General features: G+C 43.5%; 1 protein-coding gene, 1 long non-coding RNA gene and 1 pseudogene across 4 annotated transcripts in view; 1 reads left to right on the forward strand and 2 right to left on the reverse strand.

Annotated features, from left to right (window-relative positions):
- ZNF674 (zinc finger protein 674) overlaps positions 1-8,271 on the reverse strand; it is a 46,291-nt gene extending 38,020 nt beyond the window's left edge. For 2 of the 3 annotated variants that reach the window (XM_011938684.1, XM_011938685.1), the window contains exons 1-3: positions 8,201-8,271; positions 7,339-7,449; positions 4,665-4,708 (exon numbers count right to left, since the gene is read on the reverse strand). In XM_011938684.1, the coding sequence (XP_011794074.1) occupies positions 4,665-4,679 (15 nt within the window). In that variant the 5' untranslated portion in view covers positions 4,680-4,708; positions 7,339-7,449; positions 8,201-8,271. Of the gene's footprint in view, positions 1-4,664; positions 4,709-7,338; positions 7,450-8,200 lie in introns of those variants that run through there. The other variant, XM_011938686.1, reaches the window with a different exon arrangement.
- Positions 8,200-11,021, forward strand: LOC105509454. The gene is made up of 2 exons (XR_001001443.1): positions 8,200-8,456; positions 9,294-11,021. It is a non-coding gene; the product is annotated as an uncharacterized LOC105509454 (long non-coding RNA).
- A 12,380-nt stretch (positions 11,022-23,401) lies between these two features.
- Positions 23,402-25,021, reverse strand: LOC105509456 (annotated as a pseudogene).
- Positions 25,022-27,061: the final 2,040 nt, after the last annotated feature.

Here is a 27,061-nt window from a genome sequence, read left to right on the forward strand (position 1 = left end):
AAGGAGAATCTCTTGAACCCGGGAGGTGGAGGTTGCAGTGAGCCGAGATCGCACCACTGTACTCCAGCGGGCAGAGCAAGACTTCATCTCAGAAAAAAAAAAAAAAAAATTGACTCACACATAAGGATGCCTGGGATACTTTTGTCTAAATGAAAAAACAAACAAACAAAAAAAGCAAATTTCAGAAAAGCATAGTAGGAGCATATTTTCATTAAAAACAACCCATGCAAAATTTTGTGGTTTTGTATCTATATAAAACAAAAAATATCTGAAAGGCAAACAGTTAGTAGAAGAGGACTGAGACTGGGTTCATTTGTTGGAATACAACAGAAAGGGAGGAATAAAAATCAGCCCTGTTTTCCTGGCTTGAAAACCGGAAAAAGTAAATATGCTTTCAAATAGCATCACATTTTTTTCTTCTAAATTGCCTGCCTTATCTTTTTGACTCCTTTCTACTACATTTTTTTTTGTTTTTTAAATCATTGTTCATATTACATACATAAATCCTCTGTGTATTATATGCATAGAAGGTATTTTCTCTCAGCTTCAAATATGTCTTCTGACTCTACAGGTTTTTAACATTTTAACATTTTAATACAGTCTAACCTGACAATATTTCCCTTTATGATTTCTGGGTTTTCCATCTTCATTAAAAACGTTTCTTGCAGGGCCAGGCACAGTGGTTCACGCCTGTAATCCCAGCACTTTGGGAGATTGAGGCACGCAGTTCAGTTGAGGTCAGGAATTCAAGATCAGCCTGGCCAACAGGGTGAAACCCCGTCTCTACTAAAAATACGAAAATTAGCCGGGCATGGTGGCGCACACCTGTAGTCTGAGCTACTTGGGAGGCTGAGGTGGGAGAATTGCTTGAACTCGGGAGGTGGAGGTTGCAGTGAGCCAAGATCACGCCATTGCACTCCAGCCTGGGCCACAGAGGGAGACTGCATCTCAAAAAAAACAAAAACAAAAACAAACAAAAAAAAACCATTTCTTGCACTGCACAAAGTTATCCATATAGCCTCCTAAATTTTTACCCAATTTTTCAACTATATATTTAGGTCTTCAACCAATCTAGAATTCACTTTTATATGATACAGAAGAGTCTTTGTTTCCATACAGACAGAGACTCAGCTGTGTCACCACCATTCAGTAACCACTTTTTCCACATAACGGAAATGCCATTTTTATAATCTTGACTCACGGAATCCTATATAAGCAATAAAAGAAAATCTAGAAGTCACAAAAGATTGTGAAATTAGACCACATTAACAAAATGTAAGTGTCCACTCCCCAAACTTAATAAGACAAGTCAAAGCAAATGAAGTATGAAAAAATATTTGCAACATATATGATAGAGATCTTATTTACTTGAGTTAACATAAAGAGCTAGCATCCAGCAATCAAATTAATTCCACACCCAAGAGAAAAGGAGGCAAATTACTAGAATAAATAATTGAAATAAAGAAGTACAAATGGTAGTTAAAAAAATGAAAAGAAGATTGGGCATAGTGGCTCACACCTGTAATCTCACCACACTGGAAGGCCAGGGTGTTAGAATTGCTTGAATTCAGGCACTAGAGAACAGCCTGGTCAACACAGTAAGACTCCAACTCTACAAAAAATTGAAAAATTAGCCAGGTGTGGTGGCATGTACCTGTATTCCCGGCTACTTGGGAGGCTGAGGTGGGAGGATTGCTTGAGTCTGGGAGGTTGAGGCTGCAGTGAGCCATGACCACACCACTGCACTCCAGCCTGGGCAACACAACAAGACTCTGTCTCAAAAAACAAATAGCCCAGTGCAATGGTCCCACCTGTAATCCCAGCACTTTGGGAGGCCAAGGCAGGTAGATCGCTTGAGCTCAGGAGTTAGAGACCAGCCTGGGCAACATGGCAAAATCCTGTCTCTACAAAAAATACAAAAATTAGCCAGGTGTGGTGGCGCACGCCTGTGGTCCCAGCTATTCAGGAGGCTGAGGCAGGAGGATCACCTGAGCCTAGGAGGTCGAAGCTGCAGTGAGCTGTGATCATGCCACCATACTGTAGCCTGGGTGACAGACTGAGACCCTGTCTCCAAAAAACAAACAAAAAATATGAAAAGACACTAATTTCAGGAAATGTGAATTAAAACGCACCACTCTTTTATCCTGCATCATGGTAAAAATCAAAGCATTGGATAATGCACTGTGATTGCCCAGTTATGGGAAAAGGCATATACTGCCGCTAGGAGTACACATCAGTATATTCTATTTGGAGGGCAATTTGACAGTTCTGAATCAAAATTCATGATGCACATGAATCTGACCTAGAAATCTCACATCTGACATACTCACATGCAGGCAACGGAATGTACTGTACATTGTTATGCTGTTTATAGCAGCAAAAGACTAGAAATACCCTGAATGTTCATCACTAGGAGAAAGGTGAATAAATATTGGCGTTCCCATGCAATGAAATACTAAGCAGCTGCTTTTGTAAACAAGGTAGACCATTGGTTTTAAACACTGGATATTTCTCTCCCCTAGGGGATATTTGGCAATGACTAGAGACACTTTGGTTGCCAAAACTGGAGGAGGGATTCTACTGGCACCTAGCAGAGATAGAGGCCAGGGACTCTGCTATACATACATTGCACAGGAAAGCAGCCACAACGAATAATGATCAGAACCACCATGCCAATAGTGCTGCACTAAGAAACCCTAGGGACAACTAAATACAAGTAAAGTAGAATGATCATGAAGACAAGACCAAAAGGACCAGAATGAGCTCTAATGTGTTAGAGAAAAAGCGTGTGAGAGCAAGAGCTAGCACATACAGGAGTGAACAAAGAGACTCATACATCCTGGCCGGGCCCGGTGGCTCACGCCTGTAATCCCAGTACTTTGGGAGGCTGAGGCGGGTGGATCACGAGGTCAGGAGATTGAGATCATCCTGGTTAACATGGTGAAACCCCGTCTCTAGTAAAAATACAAAAAATTAACCGGGTGTGGTTGCAGGCACCTGTAGTCCCAGCTACTCGGGAGGCTGAGGCAGGAGAATGGCGTGAACACGGGAGGCGGAGCTTGCGGTGAGCCGAGATTGCGCCACTGTGCTCCAGCCTGGGCAACAGAGCAAGATTCTGTGTCAGAAAAAAAAAAAAAAAGGTTCATACATCCATACGGATAAGCATACATATTCTCTGAAAGACTGTACCAAAAAATGAAGGAATCTTGAGGATGGGAAAATTATTTTTTGCCTTTTCTTGAACAAAGCTTTCATTTGAATTTTTACTATGTGTATGCATTACTTTTAAATGTTCAATTTATTAATGCTCTATTCAGTATATTTTTACATTTTAACATCCATGTTCTTAAGGGAAACTGGTCTATAATTTTCTTTTTTGTAGTACCTTCCTCAAATTTCAGGTTAAGTGGCTTCACAAAATGAACTGGGTACCTTTTCGTCTTTAATAGCCTGGAAAATTGGAACACAGAAATTATCTGGTCTTTACATTTAGTGAAAGGAGTAATTATGAAGGATTTTGGAGGGCAAATTTAAGTCTCAGTACCTTTTAGTCAAAACCCGACTACCAGGTATAACCTCCATAAACACTGGTACTATAGAACGAGTAGATACAGAGAAAGTTGTTCACGAGGCACTGTATACAATAGTAAAAAGAAATTAGGCCAGGCATGGTGGCTCACGCCTGTAATCCTGACACTTTGGGAGGCCGAGGTGGATGGATCACCTGAGGTCAGGAGTTTGAGACCAGCCTGACCAACATGGAGAAACCTCGTCTCTACTAAAAATAGAAAATTAGCTGTGCGTGGTGGCACATGCCTGTAATCCCAGCTACTCGGTTGGCTGAGGCAGGAGAATCGCTTGAACCTGGGAGGCAGAGGTTGCAGTGAGCCGAGATCGCACCATTGCACTCTAGCCTAGGCAACAAGAGTGAAACTCTGTCACACACACATACACACACACACACACACACACACAGAAAGTAAAAACCTAAATATCTGTGAATAGAAAAAATAGTTACATGATATATCCACACTATGAAATAGGAATTAAAACAATCTTTATATATTAACAAGGAACACCACCCAGGATATAATCAGGTTCAAAAAGCAAGATAGGTATGTGAATATGATGCCATTTGTGTAAAAGCATAAAAAAAATACATATGTATACGTTTTTAGTTCATTAAACTGACATAAATGCATCTACCTCACAGTTTCAACCAACTGTTAACAGTGGACATCTCTAAGGAGGAATGTGGTACCGGGGGGAGAAGAAATAGAAACTTTATTGGCTACTAGTTTCTTCTATGTACATTAAAACATTATACACAAACGTATTCTCTTAAACACAGTAAAAAAGACCAAGCGATCTAGAAGTGAAGAAAGAGGAAAAAGCAAGATGAATCTATGTATTTAAACAATTCTTCTCTGAGAAGAAGAAAAGATGAGGTACAGTTTCTGGAAGAACAAGTAGAGAGAGGTATCTTTTTCTGTTTTTCCTCTCTCCTGGTGAGGGGAAGGATTAGAGAAACCAGAGGCTGAGGACAAGTTGAACAGAAAACAGCCAGAGAAGAGTGGATAATTGCTATTTTCAAGTTTATTATATAGATTCCAAACTTTGCCTCAATTTCACTGGAAAAAAAGTAGGGGTACATTAGAACTCACCTGGGACATGGCCATCTTGTTGTGCTCCGGCAAAGGATGGAGATCTATAAAGACAGAATTAGAAAGCTTGAGTTCAGTGGGTATAGACATAAGATCATCACCACCACCCTAATAATAATTACCTTTGCACCCTGGGAAGAATGATCTAAAAATAAGGCCTGGTAGCTTCAGCCTATTCCCATGGGACGCTACTAAGATCATGTGGGTTTTGCACATGAAACTTTGTCTCCCTACTAAAATAGTGTGGGTTTTACGCATGAAACTTTGTCTCGCTACTAAGATCATGTGGGTTTTGTGCATGAAACTTTGTCTCGCTACTAAGATCATGTGGGTTTTGCACATGAAACTGTCTCGCTACTAAGATCATGTAGGTTTTATACACGAAACTGTCTCGCTACTAAGATCATGTGGGTTTTATACATGAAACTGTCTCGCTACTAAGATCATGTGGGTTTTGCACATGAAACTTTGTCTCCCTTACTGGACAGATGTATGACTTGTGTCCAAGGTCATCTAAATGTCAGAAACCAGTAACAACTTAACATCTCCTTTACCTCAAGAGTTCTATTCCTAGCACAAAGACGCAAAATGTTACTGTTGTCATTTCCACTAAAAAAATGTGCCTATAATTCCTGCATGTGGGGAGGCTGAAGGAGAGGATTGATTGAAGCCAGGAGTTCAAGACCAGCCTGGGCAACATAGCAAGGCCTTGTCTCTACAAAACCAAAAATTAAAAAAATTAGCTGGCATGGTGGTGCATTCCTGTAGTCCCAGCTACTCAAAAGGCTGAGGCGGGAGGGTCTCTTGAGCCGAGGAGTGCGAGGTTAGTGAGCCATGATCACGTTCCTGCACTCCAGCCTGTGTGAAAACATCAGAGCCTGGCTCAAAAATGAACAAAAAATAAAAAAAAAAAACTTGGAAGCAACTAAATGTGCAGCAAAGGGGACTCAGTAAAAAAATATGAAATGTGCAAAACAAGCATACTACACAGGCTTTAAAGATGGTTTCTGAACTTTGTTTTCAGTTCCTGGGTGTTTAAAAGGAGGTTCCGGCAAAGCAACTGCAGTGTGATCTCATTTTTGTTAAGCAATATGTACAAATATGAAGTCTCAAACAGAATTTATTCTTTTTTTTTTTTTTTTTTTGAGACACAGTTTTGCTCTTTTTGCCCAGGCTGGAGTGCAGTGGTATGATCTTGGCTCACTGCAACCTCTACCTCCTGGGTTCAAGCGATTCTCCTGCCGCCCTCCCAAAGTGCTGGGATTACAGGCTTGAGCCACCGCGCCCGGCCTATTTTTGTATTTTTAGTAGAGACAGGGTTTCACCATGTTGGTCAGGCCAGTCTCGAACTCCTGACCTCAGGTGATCCACCCGCCTTGGCCTCTCAAAGTGCTGGGATTACAGGCGTAAGTCACCGTGCCTGATCTCAAACAGCATTTATTCAAATGCTGACATTGGTTACATTGATTGGTGATTTTAATTTTCTTGTTTATTTGCATTTTTGACAATGAAAATTAATTACTAATGAAACAAAAATTAAAAATTATTAAAAATCAATTCTTAGCAAACAGAACCCTAGAGGTGAAAAGACCCTCTGCAAGTGTGTATGAGTAGGATCTCTTGATGTGGTTTGGAGGAAGGAGCCCAATATGGGCTCAAAGGGCTGCAGGGGAGGAGAGGTGTGGGGCTGGGTGGTAACAGCCCAGCACTGTCAGTTCTGTGAGGGGCTGAAAACCACTGTGCCTGCTCCTCTGCACCCGCCTCTTTAACTGGCCACCTACCCTGTTCCCACCCCACCACTTCCTCCTTTCCCACGATTTGCATTTTGATTGCCATGCTCCTCCTTCTTTGGCAGTTTTTCAAAAGAAAGTTCCAGCAAGGAGCTTCTGTGCAGAGTAACCATTTCTTACTTCAGCAATCACTATGATACCATCAGGACAACAGGGTTCAGCTCCGTGTAGGTTAACAAGTCATGTCCTCAGACCTAGTTTCATTAAGCTTCTAAATAAGGCAGCAGAGCTGGATGACAGCATACCTAGAGACTACTCTGAAATTCTATAAACTAAAAATATATTTTCTGCACTTCGGTCAGGATGAAGGGACACTTGCATTTCCCCTGGAAGCAGGTGCCTGGTTGATGATGTGGGGCTGACTCAAATTCAGAAAAAGCCAATGGCAAGAGAAGGAAGCGTGGGGGTGCACAAATAGGTGTGTGCTAGGAGAGGCCAATCCTGTGGCTGGCTGTGATCCTTCCCAGCCTCATCCTGCCTTTGCAGCCACTACAGCAGGGCACCTGCCCCATGGAAGGCACCCATGCCTCCATTCACCTGTGACTTTCACCTGTCCCTCCTCCAGTAGGAATCAAACTGCACTGTCACATGGTCCTCGATGGCACCTGGAAGTTGAGCCAGATTTGCTCTGTCTCAGCTGAAGTGGGGGACAAAGGTCACTAAGGATCCAGCTCTTCTAGGACCTGCTGTCCTATGAGCCTCCTTTCTCTGTCCTGAGGATCTGGGTCTGGACTCTGGGCTGAGGCTTCTCCTCCAACTAGCCTCAGCTCAGCGTACCTCTCTTATGTCCAAGGCGGCAGGACCAAGGGATTCAGAGACAAACACACCCCAGCTGAGGCCATCACTATAGCACCAGATCTCTGCCTGTGACCCAGGGAACTCACCTCCTCCTGGGGCCTCAGCCTAAGTCTTCTGAGACTAAGTGAGGAAGCCGGGGCACAGATAAACTGGAGTCTGAAGTCGGTGAGCAGTGGTCTCAGGTCTGCACTCTGACCCTTGAAACACAATGACCACAGGAGATTCAATTAGCAACACCTATGCTCCCTTCCATGCAGTGAAGTTGAGTAAAACCCAAAGGTTTTTACCCAATAGAAGAGGGGTAATGCCTCATTCTAGCTTTAAGAGTTGACATTCATGCACAACTCAATTATCCTCAGTCAGCGAAACCCTGCCTTTCTGAGTGGGGCTTTGGAACCAACTGATCACCTGCTGTGCCACTTTCATTCACTGAAGAAATGAGTGCCTTCCATGAGCCGGTTCTTCGTGCTGCAAATCCATCAGTGAACAAAATTTCAAATTCCCAGCTCCAGATTTCTAGTCTGGAAGAAGAGACACACAGGAAACAATAAACATGATAAACAAAGTACAGGAAAAGAAAAAGGCTCCCTCAGGTTTGCTACCTAAGTGACTTTGGACAGGCTGCCAAGCCACACTGTGCCGTTTTCTCTCTATAGCAGGAAAATAATCATCGTAACACCTCACAGGGCTCCTATTAATGTGAAACATTTGCAAGAGTGCCTGGCAATTACCAGGGGGTGAGGATACAAGTGCTGAGTGACTCAATCAATTAGTCACTCGTTGGCCCCGAACCTCGCCCCCAACACTCACGCCCACCGCCCGTGTCACTCAACCCCCACAAGGGCGCTCACCCGTGGCCCCATGACCCCACGGCCCCGTAAACTCCCGTCATTCCTCCCGTCCCCCACATTCCCCTATCAAAACCATCACCACCCCCCTCCCGCTTACTTCACTGCCAAGAGCCTGAAACCTCAGGAGCGGAAGACCACAGCCAGTGTGAACGAAGCGCCACCCTCCGGGTCAGCCGAGCATTTCCGCTTCCTACCGCCCCCTGGGAACGCGAGGTCAAAGCAATGCGCACGCGCAGTGACTTGAAGGCGGGGCAACAAAGGCTACGGCCGATATGGTGCTCCTCGGTCCGCGCTTCAATGGTTATGACAGTGTTAACTCTAAGGGGAGAAGGAATGTGTGACCATTTCCAATGGTGAGTCGTACAAAAGGCTCGGGGAGGCGTACCTGGGCGGAGACAGGCGAGAGAACTCCGCGCGGGCTCTCCAGTGGCCAGGTCCCCGCCAGCTCCGAAGCCGAAATGCCTTCTTCCACTTCATTATCTTGCAGTGGACGTGAGGTGTTCCCACCCCTCTGTCCCCAAGGCGACTGTTTCTGTCTTCCGCTCCTGGGAATAGGAAAAAGAGTCGCGCCTCTGACATCAGTGGCAGCTCCGGAGCGCGGCCCTCTAGGGTCCAGGCAGGCCACACGGAGCGGGGCCCTAAGCCTCGCTCAGAGCGTCCTAAGAGCAAGAGGTCTGGCCCAGTCGGGGAATTGACCTGGAAGAGGGGCCTTGGAGCCGGGCTACAAAGCCAGCAACCTCCCGAAGTGAGGGAAAAAAGCCTCATTCTGATTGTTCTCTACCCAATGGAGGGGCTCCGGTTCCTAGGATCTTACACACGCTGGGAGAATCTGGGTTTTACTTTTTAGCGGAGAGGTGTTTTCTCTGAGAATGCCAACCAGTGGTAACATAGCTCGCTAAAAGGGCCTGTAGTGGCCTTGAGGAAAGTTTTCTGTTTCCTGTCTGGGTCTGGGAGAAAGAGACCAAGTGTGTTCTCCATGCCTACTATGCCTGCCTGGTCACCAAGCAGGCCTCCTTGGGTGAAGTATGACAGAGTCTCCCTCAGGTACACAGCAAACCGTTATGTGCTGGAGCCAGCTGGTGCCAGACACTGTTCATAGATGTGTCCAGGACATTTGTGGAATCTATCAGACACGTATTTAATTTCCATTTGAACATGAGTCTTTTTCCTCTTTCTCTTTCTCCTGTCAGGTTAACTTGCATTCCCCAGATAGTTTGGATGAGTTACAACCCAAATCTGCAAACTCAATACAGCCAGACCCTGGGAAGTGACCCTCTCCAAGCCTCCTGTACAAGTCCCAGGAAAAGAGCCTGTTTTCCCTTGGACACGTGAGCAGTGAATTACTGCTCATTCAGAATTACGTGTCATGTGTTACTGATGGCCAGGTTTAGATACCAACCTATTTATTTCTAGAGGAGAGGTGATTTGATAACCTTTTCAGATATCACTATCACTAGGCAGAAAGGGGTTAATACTATGACAGTGTCCTGCGGACAGTAGAGAAACTGCAAACTGCAGAACCACCTGATCTGTGGCCCTGGCCAACATCTCTCCATACCCTGATTCTGTAAGATCAAGTGTTTATGCAGAAAGAGAAGGGACTGATGATTTGAATGTGACCAGATGTATGGCACACCCTTATTGCCATGCCAGCATTTGCTATTCATGATGTTAGTATTCAAAAATCAAGAAACACTCTGCATGGGCCATTGGTGTCTACTAATCCGTTGGAAGGAAAGACTGGAATCCACCACTTACTAGCTTCTTGGGCCTCAGTCCCCTCTTTTCTGCCATAACTAAGGACCACCTAATCTAGATGGCTGCTGTTATTGTTCAAAGGAACATCTTTAGAGCCTCAAGCCCAGGAATAGTACATGGCAGACACCTGGTAAATGTTAGTTTTCATTGTCCTCTCCCAACACTATGAAACATGCAGCACTCTCTGCAACTGCCCCTGTGGATTTCCATAGGCAGGAGAGCATCCAGTGTTGAGTGGAGCTGGTATTCTCAGAAACGAAGCCCCTTTCCTCATTTTGTGCCAATCTCTTCAGTCATTTTTACCCTAGTAGTATAAGGCTTTGTCAAAGTCACTGTCATCTAATGTTAACAGTTGTTTTTGCCAGATGACTTTTCAAAAAGTGACTGTTAATGTGATAAAAACACTGCATGTAGCCAATTTTTTTTTTTTTTTTGAGATGGAGTTATTGCTCTTGTTGCCCAGGCTAGAATGCAGCGGCGTGATCTTGGCTTACTGCAACCTCTGCCTCCCAGGTTCAAATAATTCTCCTGCCTCAGCCTCCCAAGTGGCTGGGATTACAGGCACACGCCACCATGCCCAGCTACTTTTTTTGTATTTTTAGTAGAGACAGGGTTTCACTGTATGTTGGCCAGGCTGGTCTCGAACTCCTGACCTCAGGTGATCCTTCTGCCTCAACCTCCCAAAGTGCTGGGATTACAGGTGTGAGCCACTGCGCCCAGCCAAATATTTTCTTATTTATTATATATTTATTTCAGAGACAGGATGCCATTATGTTGCCCAGTCTGGAATGCAGTGGCTAATTAGAGGCATAATCATAGCATACTATGACCTCGGCTCAAAGGACCCTGCAACCTTAGCCTCCTGAGTAGCTGGGACAAATGTGCACCACCACAGCTGACTAATTTTTAAATTTTTTGTAGAGATAGGGTCTGGCTCTGTTGCCCAGGCTGGTCTGGAATTCCTGGACTCAAGGCCTCTTCCTGCCCTCAGCCTTCCAAAGTGTTAGGATTACAGGGTGAATAACCACACCCAGCCAGTGTGAATTTTCTAATGCTGAGTAAGTTGTGATCCAGAAGTAAATGTATCTGCAAGCTGATTTAAATTGTAGATTTTCTTCTCATTGTGTATTTTCTGATGTTGAATAAAGTCTGAGAACTAAAGTTTTTCCTTCTTCTTAAATATGGAAGAATTGTCCTCAAAATCTCTATTCTTGAGCACAATAGTAAAAATATTTTTACATACATTGTATTTCAAGGGTTCTGCATAAGCAACCTTGTTTTATTGTGACTAAATTTATTTGGGAATTTTATCACATATATAATACTGAGATGTTCTCATTCCTTTTGTGAAAATGGGCTTGTTTAAAAACCACTGCCTTCAAATGAAAAGCACTAGGTTTCTTATGCTTGCCTCGTCTTTTCTCTGTTTTTAATTTTTAAAAAATACATGTCTTTATTTTTTTATACCTAAAACAGTGGGTTTTTAAAATGTGATATATGTATGCATTGTGTAATGATTACCACAATCAAATAATACATCCATCACCACCCATACTGTACCTTAGATCTGCAGAACTTGTTCATCTTAGAATGTTTCTACCTTTTAGGTCAGGCATGGTGGCTCACGTCTGTAATCCTAGCACTTTGGAAGGCCAAGGTGGGTGGATTTCCAGAGCTCAGGAGTTCTAGACCAGCCTGGGGAACATAGTGAAACCCTGTCTCTACTAAAAATACAAAAAATTACCCGGGTATGGTGGCGCGCTTCTGTAGTCCCAGCTACTTGGGAGGCAGAGGCATGAGAATCATTTGAGCCTGGGAGGCAGAGGTTACAGTGAGCTGAGATCGCGCCACTGCACTCCAGCCTGGGTGACAGAGCAAGACTCTGTCTCCACCCCCCCCCCCAAAAAAGAATGTTTTTATTTTTTGACCAACATCTCCCCATTTCCTGCCTCCCACTCCTGCATCCCCAGTCCTTGGTAACCACTGTTGTACTCTGGTTTCTATGAGTTCAACTTTTTAAGATTTCACCTTTAAGTGAGATCATGCAGTATTTGTCAATCTGTGTGTAGTTTATTTCATTTAGCATACTATCTTCCAGGTTCCTTTTTCCCTCTGTGTCTCAAGTCCACCTTTGCATTGTTACTTTCTTTTCTGAAATGAAAATGGTATTGTGGCTACTATGCATGAGTATCCTAGCTAGATACCAACTATGGGCTTTGTAGTATCTGGATTAGCTGTAATGTACATGTGAATGGTGACTAGTAAAAAATATATAATAGGAAAAATGATGCACTTCGAAAAGCAAGAATACAAGTATAAATAAGCCCCCTCAGAAGGCTGGACATCATCTATATAAAGGAAAATAAACTGTACTCCTTAGTGAAGACTTAATACTGTAAAACCCAAATTGTCCCTAAGCCTAATCGATAGATTTAAGGCAATTTAACCAATATGCTAAATGGGATCAGGGGCCTATAGTACAATTATACTTCATTTTAATTGGCAGAAAAAAATATATGAACAACTAAGAGGATTTGGTGGATAGAGGTAACATGGGAAGACTCATCTTACAAGATATTAGAGGGCATTATAAACTAAAGTAAATAATGTGGCATAGAGCAGAATTAAAGAGATCACTGAAACAAAAAAAATCCAGAATCAGGATATATGGAATGTGGAGTCCTAGTAAGTAAGCAACAAGAAAGAAGGGGCCCCAGGTGAGGGAGAACAGTTGTTCTATAGATGGCTAATTGCAAACAACCTGCTGGCACACATCCTGTTCCCAAATCCCTTGTTTTGCACATAGCCTTTCCAGCACAACCTTATAAAACTTAAAACCTCCAGCCCCTGCCTCTCAGACAGCCTTTTCTCTGCTGTGCTGCCCATTGAACCCTTGCAACGTATCTTCATGCTTTCTCTGATAAATCTGCCTTTCTTTACCTATGACTGTTTTGGCAAAATTCCTTTACTGTCCACAATACCATCCCCACCCAGTTGCACCCAAGACATGGAAGACTAAATGTCTGACATTTAGCTTAAGAAGTATGAAAAAATAAGTTGAGGGGGGCCAAGCATGGTGGCTTATGCCTCTAATCCCAACACTTCGGGAGGCTGAGGTAGAAGGATGACTTGAACCTAGGAGTTTGAGACCAGCCTGGGCAACATAGTAAGACTTATCACTACCAAAAAAAAAAAAAAATCTGGGCATGGTGGTGTGTTCCTGTAGTCCCAGCTAGTTAGGAAGCTAAGGTGGAAGAGTCACTTGAGCCCCAGAGGTTGAGGCTGCAGTGAGGCATGATCGTGCCACTACACTCCAGCCTGGGCAACAGAGTGAGACCCTGCTGCAAAAAAAAAATTATAAACCTACTTAATGCTAAGTTATAATGGTTGACAAAAATGTCAGTAGAAAGCAGAGTTCCAACATATATCCATGTATGTATGGAAAATGAAATATAAAGGTATTTTAAGTTTGTGAAAATTGATAGGATTGATGTGATGTAAATCTGTAAAGAAAAAATCCTGGACCCCTACATATTATATATAATGACAAACTCCAGGTGGATTAAAATTAAATATGAAAAATAATAAAATATAAAATATATGGGCTGGGTGCAGTGGCTCACGCCTATAATCCCAGCACTTTGAGAGGCCAAGATTGAGACCAACCTGGCCAACATGGTGAACCCCATGTATTTTTGTAAAAATACAAAAACCAGCTGGGCGTGGTGGCACGTGCCTGTAGTCTCAGCTACTCGGGAGGCTGAGGCAGGAGAATCGCTTGAACCCAGGAGGTGGAGGTTGCAGTGAGCTGAGATGATGCCACTACAATCCAGCCTGGTGACAGAGTAAGACTCCATCTCAAATAAATAAATAAATATATATATATATATGAATATTATATAACATCATGGTGGAGCATAAACCAGAAGGACAACCCTGAAGCCATAAAATAAATCCTAGACTTCATTTAATATATATATATTGGAGACGGTGTCACTCTGTCATCCAGACTGGATTGCAGTGGTGTGATCTCAGCTCACTGCAACCTCTGCCTCCCAGGTTCAAGGGATTCTCCTGCCTCAGCCTCCTGAGTAGCTGGGATTACAGGCATGCACCACCATGCCCAGCTAATTTTGTATTTTTAGTAGAGGTGGGGATTCTTCATGTTGGTCAGGCTGTTCTGGAACTCCAGACCTCAGGTAATCTGCCTGCTTTGGCCTCCTAAAGTGCTGGGATTACAAGCGTGAGCCACCGCACCCCGGCCGGTTTTAGGTATTCTTTAGATGACAGTTGATTGAGAGAGTTAAGCTGTTGTCTGAAGACATAAAGTTAGTAGAAAGGAATGCTTGAGTTAAGATAAGGGGGTTATGGGGGCTGAGGACCTTGTTATGTAGATGAAGGTTCGTAGGTAGCAGCCCTCAGAGAGAATAGATTGTAAATGTCTCTTTCAGACCTTAAAGACGTCAGACTCACAGTTAATCTCTCCTAGATCTGGGAAAGACCTAGAAAGGGAAGGCCTAGGTGCATTAATGGAGATTCTCTACCGATTCAAATTTCCACTGCAAAAGGCAGCTTTGCAGAGCCATTTCAATGTGTTAGCCCTGTGGCAGCCATCTTAAAATATGTTAAAGAAATATATTTTGGGATAAAATAATTTGGTTTCCTTCAGTGTCTGCTATCTATCATGTGATGCTATACCAGAGTCAGGTTGGAAAGTAAGCCCCATTGTGTCAGGTTAAGTTTTAAAATCTAATGAGATTTTTGTGGTTTGTAGGGCATGACTCCCCAGGCCCCTTAGATAGGAATTTCAAGATCGGAGTTTAGTCCTCATATGCCATAGGAAATCAAAAGACAAGTTATAGACTGGGAAGAATATTTGCAACTCTTAAGAAGAGAGGTGATATTGAAACTGCCTTTGCAAAAATTTTAACAGTGAGAAAATTATGACAGTGAAAGAGATCTGATCTAAACAACCCCCATTTTGCCTTTAAACTCTAAACTGGCCTTGGTCATCCCTGGGCATGGGCCAAGCTAACTTTGGGGAAAATGCAGTTTGCAGTTTAAATTATAATAGCCCTTCCCCAAAACTAAAGCACCTTTGTAAAACTAACGAGGCCGGGCACAGTGGCTCACGCCTGTAATCCCAGCACTTTGGGAGGCCGAGGTGGGTGGATCACGTGAAGTCAGGCATTTGAGACCAGCCTGACCAATATGGTGAAATCTCGTCTCTACTAAAATTACAAAAATTTGCTGGGTGTGGCGATGGGCGCATGTAGTCCCAGCTACTCAGGCGGCTGAGGCAGGAGAATCACTTGAACCAGGGAGGCAGAGTTTGCAGTGAGCCGAGATAGCGCCACTGCGCTCCAGCCTGGGCAACAGAGCAAGACTCCGTCTCAAAAAGAAAAAAAAGAAAGATGAAAGGGGCCTGAATTTTGCTAAGATGTAGGTGGAGTTAAATGATTAATGGCCATTGTTCCGGAGACCACAAGATTTGCAACTTCCCCTGTTACTCCTGTAAATAAATTACTATTGTAGAACCTAAGATTGGCCTTTCAAGATGTCTTTTCTGGCTTTTGCATTTATGGTGACCGAGTGGCAAGATGGACTCATGACTCAATTGGTCTTGTGGCCCCCACCCAGAAGCAGACTTGGCACACAAGGGCCGTTTTCCACACCCCTATGATTGCACTTCCAGCCAATCAGCCCCCTTTCTGACAAACTATCCTTGAAAAACCCTAACTTCTGAGTTTTCAGGGAGATTGATTTGAGTAATAATTCCATCTCCCACGTGGTGTGGCCAGCCTCATGTCAATTAAACTTTTTTTTTTTTTTTTTTGAGATGGAGTCTCACTCTGTCACCCTGGCTGGAGGGCGGTGGCATGATCTCGGCTCACTGCAACCTCCACCTCCCAGGTTCAAATGGTTTTCCTGCCTCAGCCTCCTGAGTAGCTAGGACTACGGGCATGTGCCACCATGACTGGCTTTTTTTCTTTTATTTATTTGAGACTGAGTCTCGCTCTGTCACCCAGGCTAGAGTGTAATGGCATGATCTTGGCTTACTGCAACCTCTGCCTCCTGGATTCAAGCGATTCTCCTGCCTCAGCCTCCCAAGTAGCTGGGATTACAGGCATATGCCATCATGCCCGGCTAATTTTTGTATTTTTGTAGAGACAGGATTTCACTATATTGGCCAGGCTGGTCTTGAACTCCCAACCTCAGGTGATCCACTTGCCTCGGCTTCCCAAATTGTTGGGATTACAGGCATGAGCCACCATGCCTGGCCTTAATTTTTTATGTTTTTGGTAGAGACGGGGTTTCACCTGTTGGCCAGGCTGGTCTTGAACTCCTGGCCTCAAGTGATCCACCTGTCTCAGCCTCCCGAAGTGTTGGGATTGCAGGTATGAGCCATCACACCCAGCCAAACTCCTTGTTGCAATGCCATGGTCTCAGTAAATTGATTTTGTCTGTGCAGTGGGTAGGAAGTGTTACCAGCAACAAATCCAACAGGTCTACGACAAACTCAATCCTTGCCCCCTTGGAGGAAAGAATTTGGCCAAGGGGCAGAAGGCAGAGTGAGAGACCAAGGCAAGTTTTAGAGCATGAGTGAGAGTTTATTAAAGAGTTTTAGAGCAGGAACTAAAGGAAGTAAAGTACACTTGGAAGAGGGTCAAGTGGGCAACTTGAGAGATCCAAGTGTACTGTTCAGCCGTTGACTTGGGGTTTTATACGCTGGCATGGTTCTGAGATTTCCATTTCTCCTCGATTTTTCCTTGGAGTGGGCTGTCTGCATGCGCCATGGCCTGCCAGCACTTGGATGAGGCTGCACTTGCAGTGTGTTTACTGAAGTTAGGCACATGCTCATTTGAGGTATTTCCCCTTACCAGTCAAGCATTCCTAGAGGAATGTCATATACCAGTTAAACTCTGCCATTCTGCCTCTTAGTGTACATACTTGAGCCCGTTCGCCTAACTCCTGATATCTTATTTGGAAGTTGCTCATTACCAGCTTCAGGTGTTTCTATCCTTTGGGAGATTGCCCTTCTCTGGTGCCAGCTGCGAGCAATTATTATTTTAGCGAGACAATTTAACAACCACCTGACCATCACCTGATGGTTGCCTGGGGACTTGGGGGCCTTCTCCTGCCCTGTTCATGTCTGCCTGTCTACCTATTCTAACAGAAGGACCCACTGGATGATTACCATGTCTCTAAAAAAAAATCCCCACCAACTGCTATTTGTAAAATATGTAAAAGTGAACATATGAATAGAAAATGGAAAAGGAGTCTGGGCGAGGTGGCTCACGCCTGTAATCCCGGCACTTTGGGAGGCCGAGGCAGGAGGATCACTTGAGGTCAGGAGTTCAAGATCAGCCTGGCCAACATGGTGAAACCCCGTCTCTACAAAAATACAAAAATTAACCGGGCATGATGGTGTGTGCCTGTAATCCCAGCTACTCAGGAGGCTGAGGCGGAGGTTGCAGTGAGCCGAGATCTCACCATAGCACTCCAGCCTGGGAGACAGAGTGAGACTCCGTCTTAAAAAACCAACAACAACAAAAAAGAGCTACTTGTTAAAACATTTTAAAGGATAATTGATCTTAATTGCCCATTGGAGAAAGAATATCCTCAAAGCACAGTGGTGAATAGTATTTGCCTGTGTGTTCTGTTAATTTTTCACCAGCTGAGCTAGTGTAATCATCTTGCTAAGGAAAAGTTCTATAGTTCTAAGTAATCATGTTGATTTGAAATACCACTTATGCAACAAAATTGAATTGTGCATCTTTTCTTCCCCCAGCAGATGGTGACATTTTATAGAATATGGAAAAATTATCCAAATGGATGAGTGAGCTATATAACTGAAATATAATTATCTCTATTTCATTTCTCATTTATCTACATCTTGAATTCATTTACAAAAAGGCATTCATCAGGAAGTAACATTTAATGACTATGCTTTCGGGGGTCATTTCTTTTTCTTTTCTTTTTCTTTTTTTTTTTGACAGGGCCTCACTCTGTCACCCAGGCTGGAGTGCAAGAGTGCCATCATGGCTCACTGCAGCCTTGACATCCCAGGTTCAAGCAGTCTTCCCACCTCAGCCTCCTGAGTAGCTGGAACTATAGGCACGCAGCATCACACTGGGCTATTTTAAAAATTTTCTGTAGAGACAGGGTCTCACTGTCTTGCCCAGGCTGGTCTCAAACTCCTGGGCTCAAGCAATCCTCCTTCCTCAGCCTCCCAAAATGCTGCGATTACAGGCATGGGCTGCCATGCCCAGCAAGGGATCATTTCTATAGTTCCTTCCTAGGGAAGTTTCTCTGAACATGTAGAACATGTTTTCAAAAAAGTAACATTTATGAAAAGAAGACTAAGAACAATGTAAAAAATAACTAATACAGAAAGTAGAGTTTTTCAGGCCTGGCATGTAATCCCAGCACTGTATGCCTGTAATCCCAGCACTTTGGAGGCTGAGATGGGCAGATCACTTGAGATCAGGAGTTTGAGGCCAGCCTGGTCAACATGGTGAAACCCTATCTCTACTAAAAAAAATACAAAAATTAGCCAGGCACGGTGGCAGGTGCCTGTAATCCCAGCTACTTGGGAGACTGAGGCAGAAGAATCACTTGACCCTGGGAGGCAGAGGTTGCAGTGAGCCAAGATCGTACCACTGTACTCCGGCCTGGGCGACAGAGCAAGACTATGTCTAAAAAATAAAAAAAAAAAAAAAAGTAGAATTTTTCAACGTCTTCAATTCTTAGTTTGCACAGTGTTTATACTAGATATTTTCTCATCAGGTCACATCAGCCTACCTATTTACAAAAATAAAATAGTAAGGACAAAATGCTAAAGAAGGCAAATCTGTCTTTAATGTCCATCTCAGGCCAGGCGTGGTGGCTTACACCTGTAATCCCAGCACTTTGGGAGGATGAGGTGGGAGGGTAGCTTGAGCCCAGGAGTTCAAGACCAGCCTGGACAGCATAGTGAGACCCTGTCTCTAAGAAAATGTCCACCTTTGATTTCTCTTCACTCCTTTTTTCCATGCAGGGCCTTCACTCCTCTTTGTTTCTCAAATTCCTTCTTTAGTATTATTTATTCCTTTCTTTAAGCTTCACACAGTAATTTTTGCTTCCCTACTTTCTGAGAGTACAGCATATAATTAAAATTCATTCTTAGGTATATGTAATTAGTATTCCCAGATTAATGTGCCAATTATACCAGGGATATTTCATTCACTAGTTCAAACGGAACATCAATTGGATATCTCTCGTCTTTCAGGTAGTCTTGCTGAGCTCACAGTCCATCCAGAAAGAAAAACAAATTCATAACACTAATGTAAGAGGTTTTCTTTCTTTGTGAGACAGAGTCTCACTCTGTCGCCCAGGCTGGAGTTCAGTGGTGCGATCTCAGCTCACCGCAACCTCCACCTCTTGGGTTCAAGTGATTCTCCTGCCTCAGCCACCTGAGTAGCTGGGATTATAGGCACCCACCACCAAGCCTGGCTAATTTTTTTGTATTTCTAGTAGAGATGGGGTTTCACCATGTTGGCCAGGCTGGTCTTGAACTCCTTACCTCAAGTGATCCACCCACCTCAGCCTCCCAAAGTGCTGGGATTACAGGCATGAGCCACCATGCCCGGCCATAAGAGATGTTTTAATGCAGGTATGTACAAGGTGGAAACATAGAAAATGAGTCATTAATTCTGTTGAATGAGCTTTATATGTGAGCTTCAAATTTAAGTGAGATATGACAGACTGAAATGTGAACAAAAGGTATTTTAGGCAGAGGGAACAACTTGAGCTCAGATATAGAAGCATCAAACTGTTCAGCATTTTTTTGAAACCCAGAAAAGTCTGACTGGAACACACAGTATTAAACAGTCAGTGTGCGAACAGAATTGGGATACAGGATGGAGGAGGAAGAGAGAGGAAGCAGTGGAAAGAGACTGCAGAGGTAGATGAGAGCCAGACTCGGAAAATCCTTAGAAGGCAGGCCAAGGAATAAGAACAGCACAGTAAAAACCCTTATGAGGTGTCCTAAGGAGTGTGGACTTGATTCTGCAGGCCCCAGATAGCCTTCTTAAGAAGGTGTGGAGATGGTAGAGGATGGAAGCAGAAAGACTAATTAAGAGATGATGGATCACACAAAGCTAGAGAGGAAAAGCACGCTGTAGATTGATAAATGGTGGCATCTTGTTTGGGGGAGAGTTAATGACGGAGGCATATTTAAGAGATATTTGCATGGTAGACTTACGGGGCTAGGATGACTGATTGGATGTGGTGCCTGAGAAAGGGAGAGGCATGCACAAAGATGACTGTGGGGTTTCTAATTCTGGCATCTTGCTGTGTAATAATAACATTCAAAACAGAAATTCATGAGGAATAGCAGATTTGTAGAGGGTTGTAGAAGATTTGCTTGGGGACAAGATGAATGTGAGGTACCTGGGTTGGGGGGACATCAGGTAGAGGTGCTGAGACAGAATTGGAAACATGAGACTAACTGGAGTTCAGGAGATAAATTCAGGAGATGATTTTTGTTTGGGTGGGGGAGGGACAGAGTTTTGCTCTTATCACCCAGGCTGGAGTACAATGGCGTGATCTTGGCTTACTGCAACCTCCGCCTCCCGGGTTCAAGCGATTCTCCTGCCTCAGCCTCCCAAGTAGCTGAGATTACAGGCGGGCATCACTGCGCATGGCTAATTTTTGTATTTTTAGTAGAAACGGGGTTTCACTATGTTGGCCAGGCTGGTCTCGAACTCGTGACCTCAGGTGATCCATCTGCCTCAGCCTCCCAAAATGCTGAGATTACAGGCATAAGCCACTGTGCCCAGCCTGGAGATGATATTTAAGAGTGAATAATGTAAACTTGTTGGGAGAAGCCATGGGAATTGAAAATCTCAGGTGGTTGAGTACAAGAAGAGGGCGCTCAGCATGGAACCTTGGATTCCCAATATTTTAGGTTAGGTGGAGGCTATGAAGAGGATTAAGGAGGAGAAAGAAATGAAGCCATGTTTAAGTACGGAAGATGGTGAGAAACTCCTCTCACAGCACAACTTGTATACTCACGGGAGATGGAGTGGTATACAGTGATATCCTAACAATCTCTCTAGAGTAATCCTTGCCCCACTTTGACCAGAGCTTGGAAGCTTGTCCAGTCTTCACATTAAAAAGTCAACATTTTAAGAATATGAAGAAGTAAGAGTGTTATAAAAGATGCCTGACCTACACTATGTAATTAATTTTCCTTTTTGTTAAGAAAATGTTGAAATTAACAAACGTGGCTGGGGGCAGTGGCGCACACCTGTAATCCCAGCACTTTGGGAAGCTAAGGCAGGAGGATCGCTTGAGCCCAGGAGTTCAAGACCAGCCTGGGCAACATAGTGAGACCCCCATCTCTACAAAAATAAACAAAATTATCCAGGTGTGGTGGCACATGCCTGTGGTCCCAGCTACTTGGGAGGCTGAGGTGGGAGGATTGCTTGAGCCCCAGCGATTGGGGCTGCAGTGAGCTATGATTGCCGCCACTGCACTCCAGTCTGGGAGTCAGAATGAGTACCCATCTCTAATATATATATAAACTAAGTTCTATTACAATTTATGTTTTCCTTCTCATAAAATAAATTATACGTATTATCACAAGGAAGAAAAATGTGTAAAATTAGAAAAAATTCCCGTGAGAAGCCACTCTTTGCCCAGAAAATATGTTTATTTATTGATTTATGTTTTTATTAGAAAACTCAAAAGGACCTGGTAAGTGTCCTGCCACTGGATTTCAACAGGAAATCACCATTTCTGCCCTCTGGGAGATAGTAAAAAAGATTGGAATACCTCCTCCTTTGAAGAGGTCAGGAAGTGTGGTAGATGCTGTCCAGATTCTCCTTCTGGAATGAAGGAAGTATTCTCCAGCTGCTGGGAGCGGTGCCCACAGAAAACCCTCAGCTGTCAGCAACTTCAGTGATTGCCTTGGCTAAAAAGAGCGGCCTCACCCAATGCACCCAGGCTGCATCCTTCTAGGGGTCAGCCTGCATCTAATAGCTGAAAAACAGGGGGCCCAGCCCTCTCCCCTCAACAAGAGACAACTCCGAATAACCACCTCAACTTCAAAGATCACCATGTGGTAGACCAAGAGAGACAATGTTGGGCTTGTGCTGCCACCTGACTTCCCCCTCTGCCCAATCCTATATCCTTCCCTTCGCTTCAATAGATACTGATCCCAAGGGCCCTCTCTAATGAATCTCCTGGGTACAGAGTTTGAAAGTAGCCTGGCCAACATGGTGAAACCCCATCGCTACTGAAAATACAAAAATTAGCCAGGTGTGGTGGTGGTTACCTGTAATCCCAGCTACTTGGGAGGCTGAGGCAGGAGAATCGCTTGAGCCTGGGAGGCAGAGGTTGCAGTGAGTAGAGATCGTGCCATTCAACTCCAGCCTGGGTGACAGAGCAAGATTCCGTTTCAAAAAAAACAAAACAAAAAAATCTCCTAGGTGCTAATCTTCATCTCGGAGTCTGCCTCCCAGAGAACTCAACCTATAATGTGGGTGAAATCACAGAGCTTGGACAAGGCTTGCAGGCAAACCCTATATCCACCTTTTCATCCATTAGAGCTCAGAAGCTCAAGGCAGCTTGGGCATTGGAAGTAGAGCCATGATTACCTGGGGTTTATTTTATTTTATTTTAAAATTAATCTTCAGTAAATTTCATTCTTTTTGGTGTATAGTTCTATGAATTTTGACAAACTCACCAAGCCATGTAACTACTACCACAGTCAAGATGCAGAAGAATTCTAATTCCCCCCAAAGAACTACCTAATGCTGTCCCATTATGGTTGATTCCTCTACTCTGTGCTTAATCCCTGGAAAGAACTAATCTGTTCTCTGTCAATATACTTATGCATATTCCAGAATGTCATATAAATGGGATAATACAGAATGTAGACTTTTGAGCCAGCTTCTTTCTCAGAGAATAAAGTATTTGAGATTCAGCCACGTCATTGTCTGTATCAATAGTCTGTTCCTTTTTATTGCTGAGTAGCATTCCATTGTATGGTTGATCACAATTTGTTTCTCCATTCACCAGTTGCTTCCAATTTTTAGCAATTATGACTAAAGCTGCTATCAACATTTGCATATAGGATTTTGTGTGAACATAAGTTTTCATTTCTTTTAAGGAAATATGTAGGCATGGAATTCGTGGAACATGTGGTAAGTATATTTTTAACTTTATTTTAAAAACCTGCCAAACTGTTTTTCCAAAGTGGCTGAACCATTTTTGCATTCCCACTAGCAATGTATGAATGTTCCAGTTGTTCTACAGCCTGGCCAGCATTGGTATTGTCAGTTTTTTTAAGCCATTGCAATAGGTGCATCAGTAGTATTTCATTGTGGCTTTAATTTGCATTTTACTGTTGATGTTGAGCAGCTTGTTCATTTCCTTATAGACATCTGCATATCTTCTTTGGTGAAAAGGCTGTTCAAATATTTTGCCCATTTTTTGTGTGTGTTTATCACAAAACTAATTTTATTATATTTTTCCCAGTTAGATTTATTTGCTAAATGTCTTCACTGCCCCAGTGACTTCTGGTTCTTATTTTCTTGACACACACAATGTCCTCAGCCTTTTTTTTTTTTTTTTTGAGACGGAGTCTTGCTCTGTTGCTCAGGCTGGAGTGTAGTGGCGTGATCTCGGCTCACTGCAAGCTCCGCCTCCTGGGTTCAAACAATTCTCCTGCCTCAGCCTCCCAAGTAACTGGGACTACAGGCGCCCGCCACCATGCCCAGCTAATTTTTTGTATTTTTAGTAGAGATGCGGTTTCACCATGTTAGCCAGGATGGTCTCGATCTCCTGACCTCGTGATCCACCCGCCTCAGCCTCCCAAAGTGCTGGGATTACAGGCATGAGCCACTGCGCCCAGCCCTGAGTCTTCTTTGGATTTTCTGCACGCCTCTTGACATTCCACGTTACTCTGTGCAGATTCACTCTCCAAAGTGCTCGCTGCAGACTGGCTTTTCATCTTTCTTGATCTCAAACACATGGAGTCTGAATTTCCTGCTTCTCTTTTCCCTTCCTGATTCTACATGAGAACCCCCCGCTACTCTTCTGCCCTCTGCTCTCCTCTGCCACTTTAGGCTGGGAGCTCTTATTCTTTCTAACAGACCTCAAGCACCTTTTGTTTTCACTGACGTTGCCCCTAGGTATAGGTTTCTGAGCTCCATCTGGATTTTGAATGTCCATGTCTTGAGAGGTCTTCATGGGCTTCTTTTCATTTCAGTTTATTTGAATTCTTTCTGCTAATACAATTACCTCAGTTATTTGCTGTTCTACATCAGTCTTATTTTGGCGTCTGGAGCACAGGGACATTCCCTTATTTTCAGGGACTGAGTTTTGTAATTCGTATTACTCTGTTGGTTTTCATGTTATTGCTGTTCAGATCTTCTGCAGGTTCAATTCTTTTTGCAGAAGTCCTCAGACTTCTCTTCATGATGACCAAGGGTGATTTGCCTCTCACCCTGGGAGCAACCCTCTGCTTCTTGCTGGCTGGCAGCTCCTCTATGATTTCCTCTGGTGCAGGCATGCAGTGCGGCCTCTTGGTTCCTATGATACTTCCATCTTTTCCATATCCCCTCTTGAAGGGCAGTGGGGCCAGGGAGGTGTTGCTTTTGCTTTGTGATTTTACAGGGTCTCTGGTGCCTACCAGGTCTCCCACGGGTTCTACTTTAGGGGCCTGAAGAACTCTTCTGGATATTTTTAGAGGTTTTCCACTGTCAGGTGCTGGCTTTGGAGTGCTTGTAAAGCTATCAGCACCATTTGCCAGTTCCTCAGTGTGGTCTGGTGTTCGCAAGAGCTCTTGGAAGCTGGCCAGATCTTCCAGGGGTTGGGCCTTTTCCTTAGGCACTCTTGGCCATCTCCTGCTGCCAGTTACATTTTCTGGGTTCAGCTTCTGCTTTGTGGGTTGCTTAAATGCTTTCGTGCCTTTGCCCTCACCTGCTGGTTCTTTGTTGGTGTGCGTGGTCTCCCCTGATGTTTGTGTGAGTGTGCCAACTGCTAACAGCTCTTCTTTCACTTCTACTTTCTGGCAACAAGCCCTGGGCCATCTCTTTGAACTTGTTGCAGTGTCTACTAGTTCTGGTGGTGATTTGTAGGGTATTTTGGTGGTTTTGTCATGAGTCATTGATTCTTCAGTATAACCTGGTACTGGGTCTTTGAAGCCGGCCAGGTCTTCTAGGGCTTGGGCCTTTTCCCTGGGTGCTATTGGCCATCTCCTGCTGCCAGTTACACTTGCTGCTGGAGCCAGTGTCTGCTTTGCAGATTCCTTATATGCTTTGATGCCTTTATCTTCACCTACTGGTTCTTTGTCTGCTTCCACGGTTTCTTGCCCATTTTTATATTGGATTGTTTGTTTCCTCATTGTTTCGAGAGCTCGTTGTATATTCTGGATACAAGTCCTTTGTTAGATATGTTATTTGTAAATATTTTCTCCCAGTGTATTGTATTTTCATCCTCTTAACATCTTTTGCTGAGCAACGGCTCATAATTTTCATGAAGTCCAACTTATCAAATTTTTCTGTTACAGATAGTGCTTTTGGTGTCATATCTAAGAATTATTGGCCTAACTCCAGAAAACAAAGACTTTCTTCTGTGTTTTCTTCTAAAAGTTATACATCTTACATTTAGGTCTATGATTGATTTTTTTTTTTTTTTTTTTTTTTTAGACAGGGTGTCGCTCTGTCACCCAGGCTGGAGTGCAGTGGTGTGATCACTGCTGACTGCAACCTCCCCCTCCCAGGCTCAAGCCATCCTCCCACCTCAACCTCCCAAGTAGCTCCCAGGCATGTGCCACCATGCCCGGCTAATTTTTTTTTTTAATTTTATTTTTTGTAGAGATAGAGTTTTACCATGTTGCCCAGACTGGTCTCAAACTCCTGGATTCAAGCAATCCACCTGCCTTGGCCTCCCAAAGTGCTGGGATTACAGGTATGAGCCACCAGGCCCAGCCAGGTCTATGATTGATTTTAAGTGAATTTTTGTAAAAATTATGGGCAAATTTCTGCACTCTCTATTCTATTACATTGACCTATGTATCCATCCTTGCACCAATACCACACTGTCTTGATTACTGTGGCTTTATAGTAAGTCTCAAATTTAAGTAGCATGAATCTTCCAATTTTGTTCTTATTTTTAAAAACTGTTTTGAATATTCTAATTTCTTTGCCTCGGCATGTAAATTTTAGAGTCACCATGCTGATATCTACAAAGAATCCTGCTGGGATTTGGACTGGAATTGTGTTGAATCTGTAGATAAATTTTTAGAGTATTGACATCTTAACAATATTGAGTCTTCCAATCCATGAACACAGTGCTCCAGACATTTCTAAATCTCCATATATTTAACTCTCTTTTATTTCATTCATCACTGTTTTGTAGTTTTCAGCACATAGATCTAGGACATATTTGTTAAATTTACACCTAAGTATTTCATTTCTCTGGTATTATTTCTATTTTCTTTTCTTTTCTTTTATTTTTAGATTGAGTCTCACTCTCTTGCCTAGGCTGGAGTGCGGTGGCACGACCTCAGCTCACTGCAACCTCTGCTTCCTGGATTTAAGCGTTCTTGTGCCTCAGCCTCCGGAGTAGCTGGGATTACAGGCGCCTGCCAACACGCCCGGTTAATTTTTGTATTTTTAGTAAAGACAGGGTTTCACCATGTTGCCCAGGTCTCGAATTCCTGACCACAAGTAATCAGCTGCCTTGCCTCCCAAAGTGCTGGGATTACAGGCGTGAGCCACTGCACCTGGCCTTCTTTGGTATTATTGTAAATAGTGCTTGTGGTGAGAAGGATAATGGCCCCTAAAGATATCCATGTCCTGATCCTTGGAACCTCTGTTTATGTTATCTTACATGATGTACTGGGCTGAATGGTGGCTTTCACAGATAGGTCAAGTCAATATCATGGAGATGTCAATTCTCCTTCCTATGTTATGTTATAAACTCACCAACTCTCAGTAAGAATACCAATAAGCTTTTATTCTGGACCTAAACAAGTTGATACTAAAGTTAATATGAAAAAATAAATATGCAAGAATAGCTACATGGTCTAAGTTTCTTGAACCCATCATGTTCCATTTCCACGTCATTCAGTCAGGTCCTTCTCCACCTTCAGATCTCTGCTCAAGCATCCCCTGTGGGAAGTCTTTTTTTTTTTTTTTTTTTT

Source organism: Colobus angolensis, unplaced genomic scaffold, assembly GCF_000951035.1.
Source record: "Colobus angolensis palliatus isolate OR3802 unplaced genomic scaffold, Cang.pa_1.0 Scaffold176, whole genome shotgun sequence".
In the NCBI taxonomy this organism is placed as follows: domain Eukaryota; kingdom Metazoa; phylum Chordata; class Mammalia; order Primates; family Cercopithecidae; genus Colobus; species Colobus angolensis.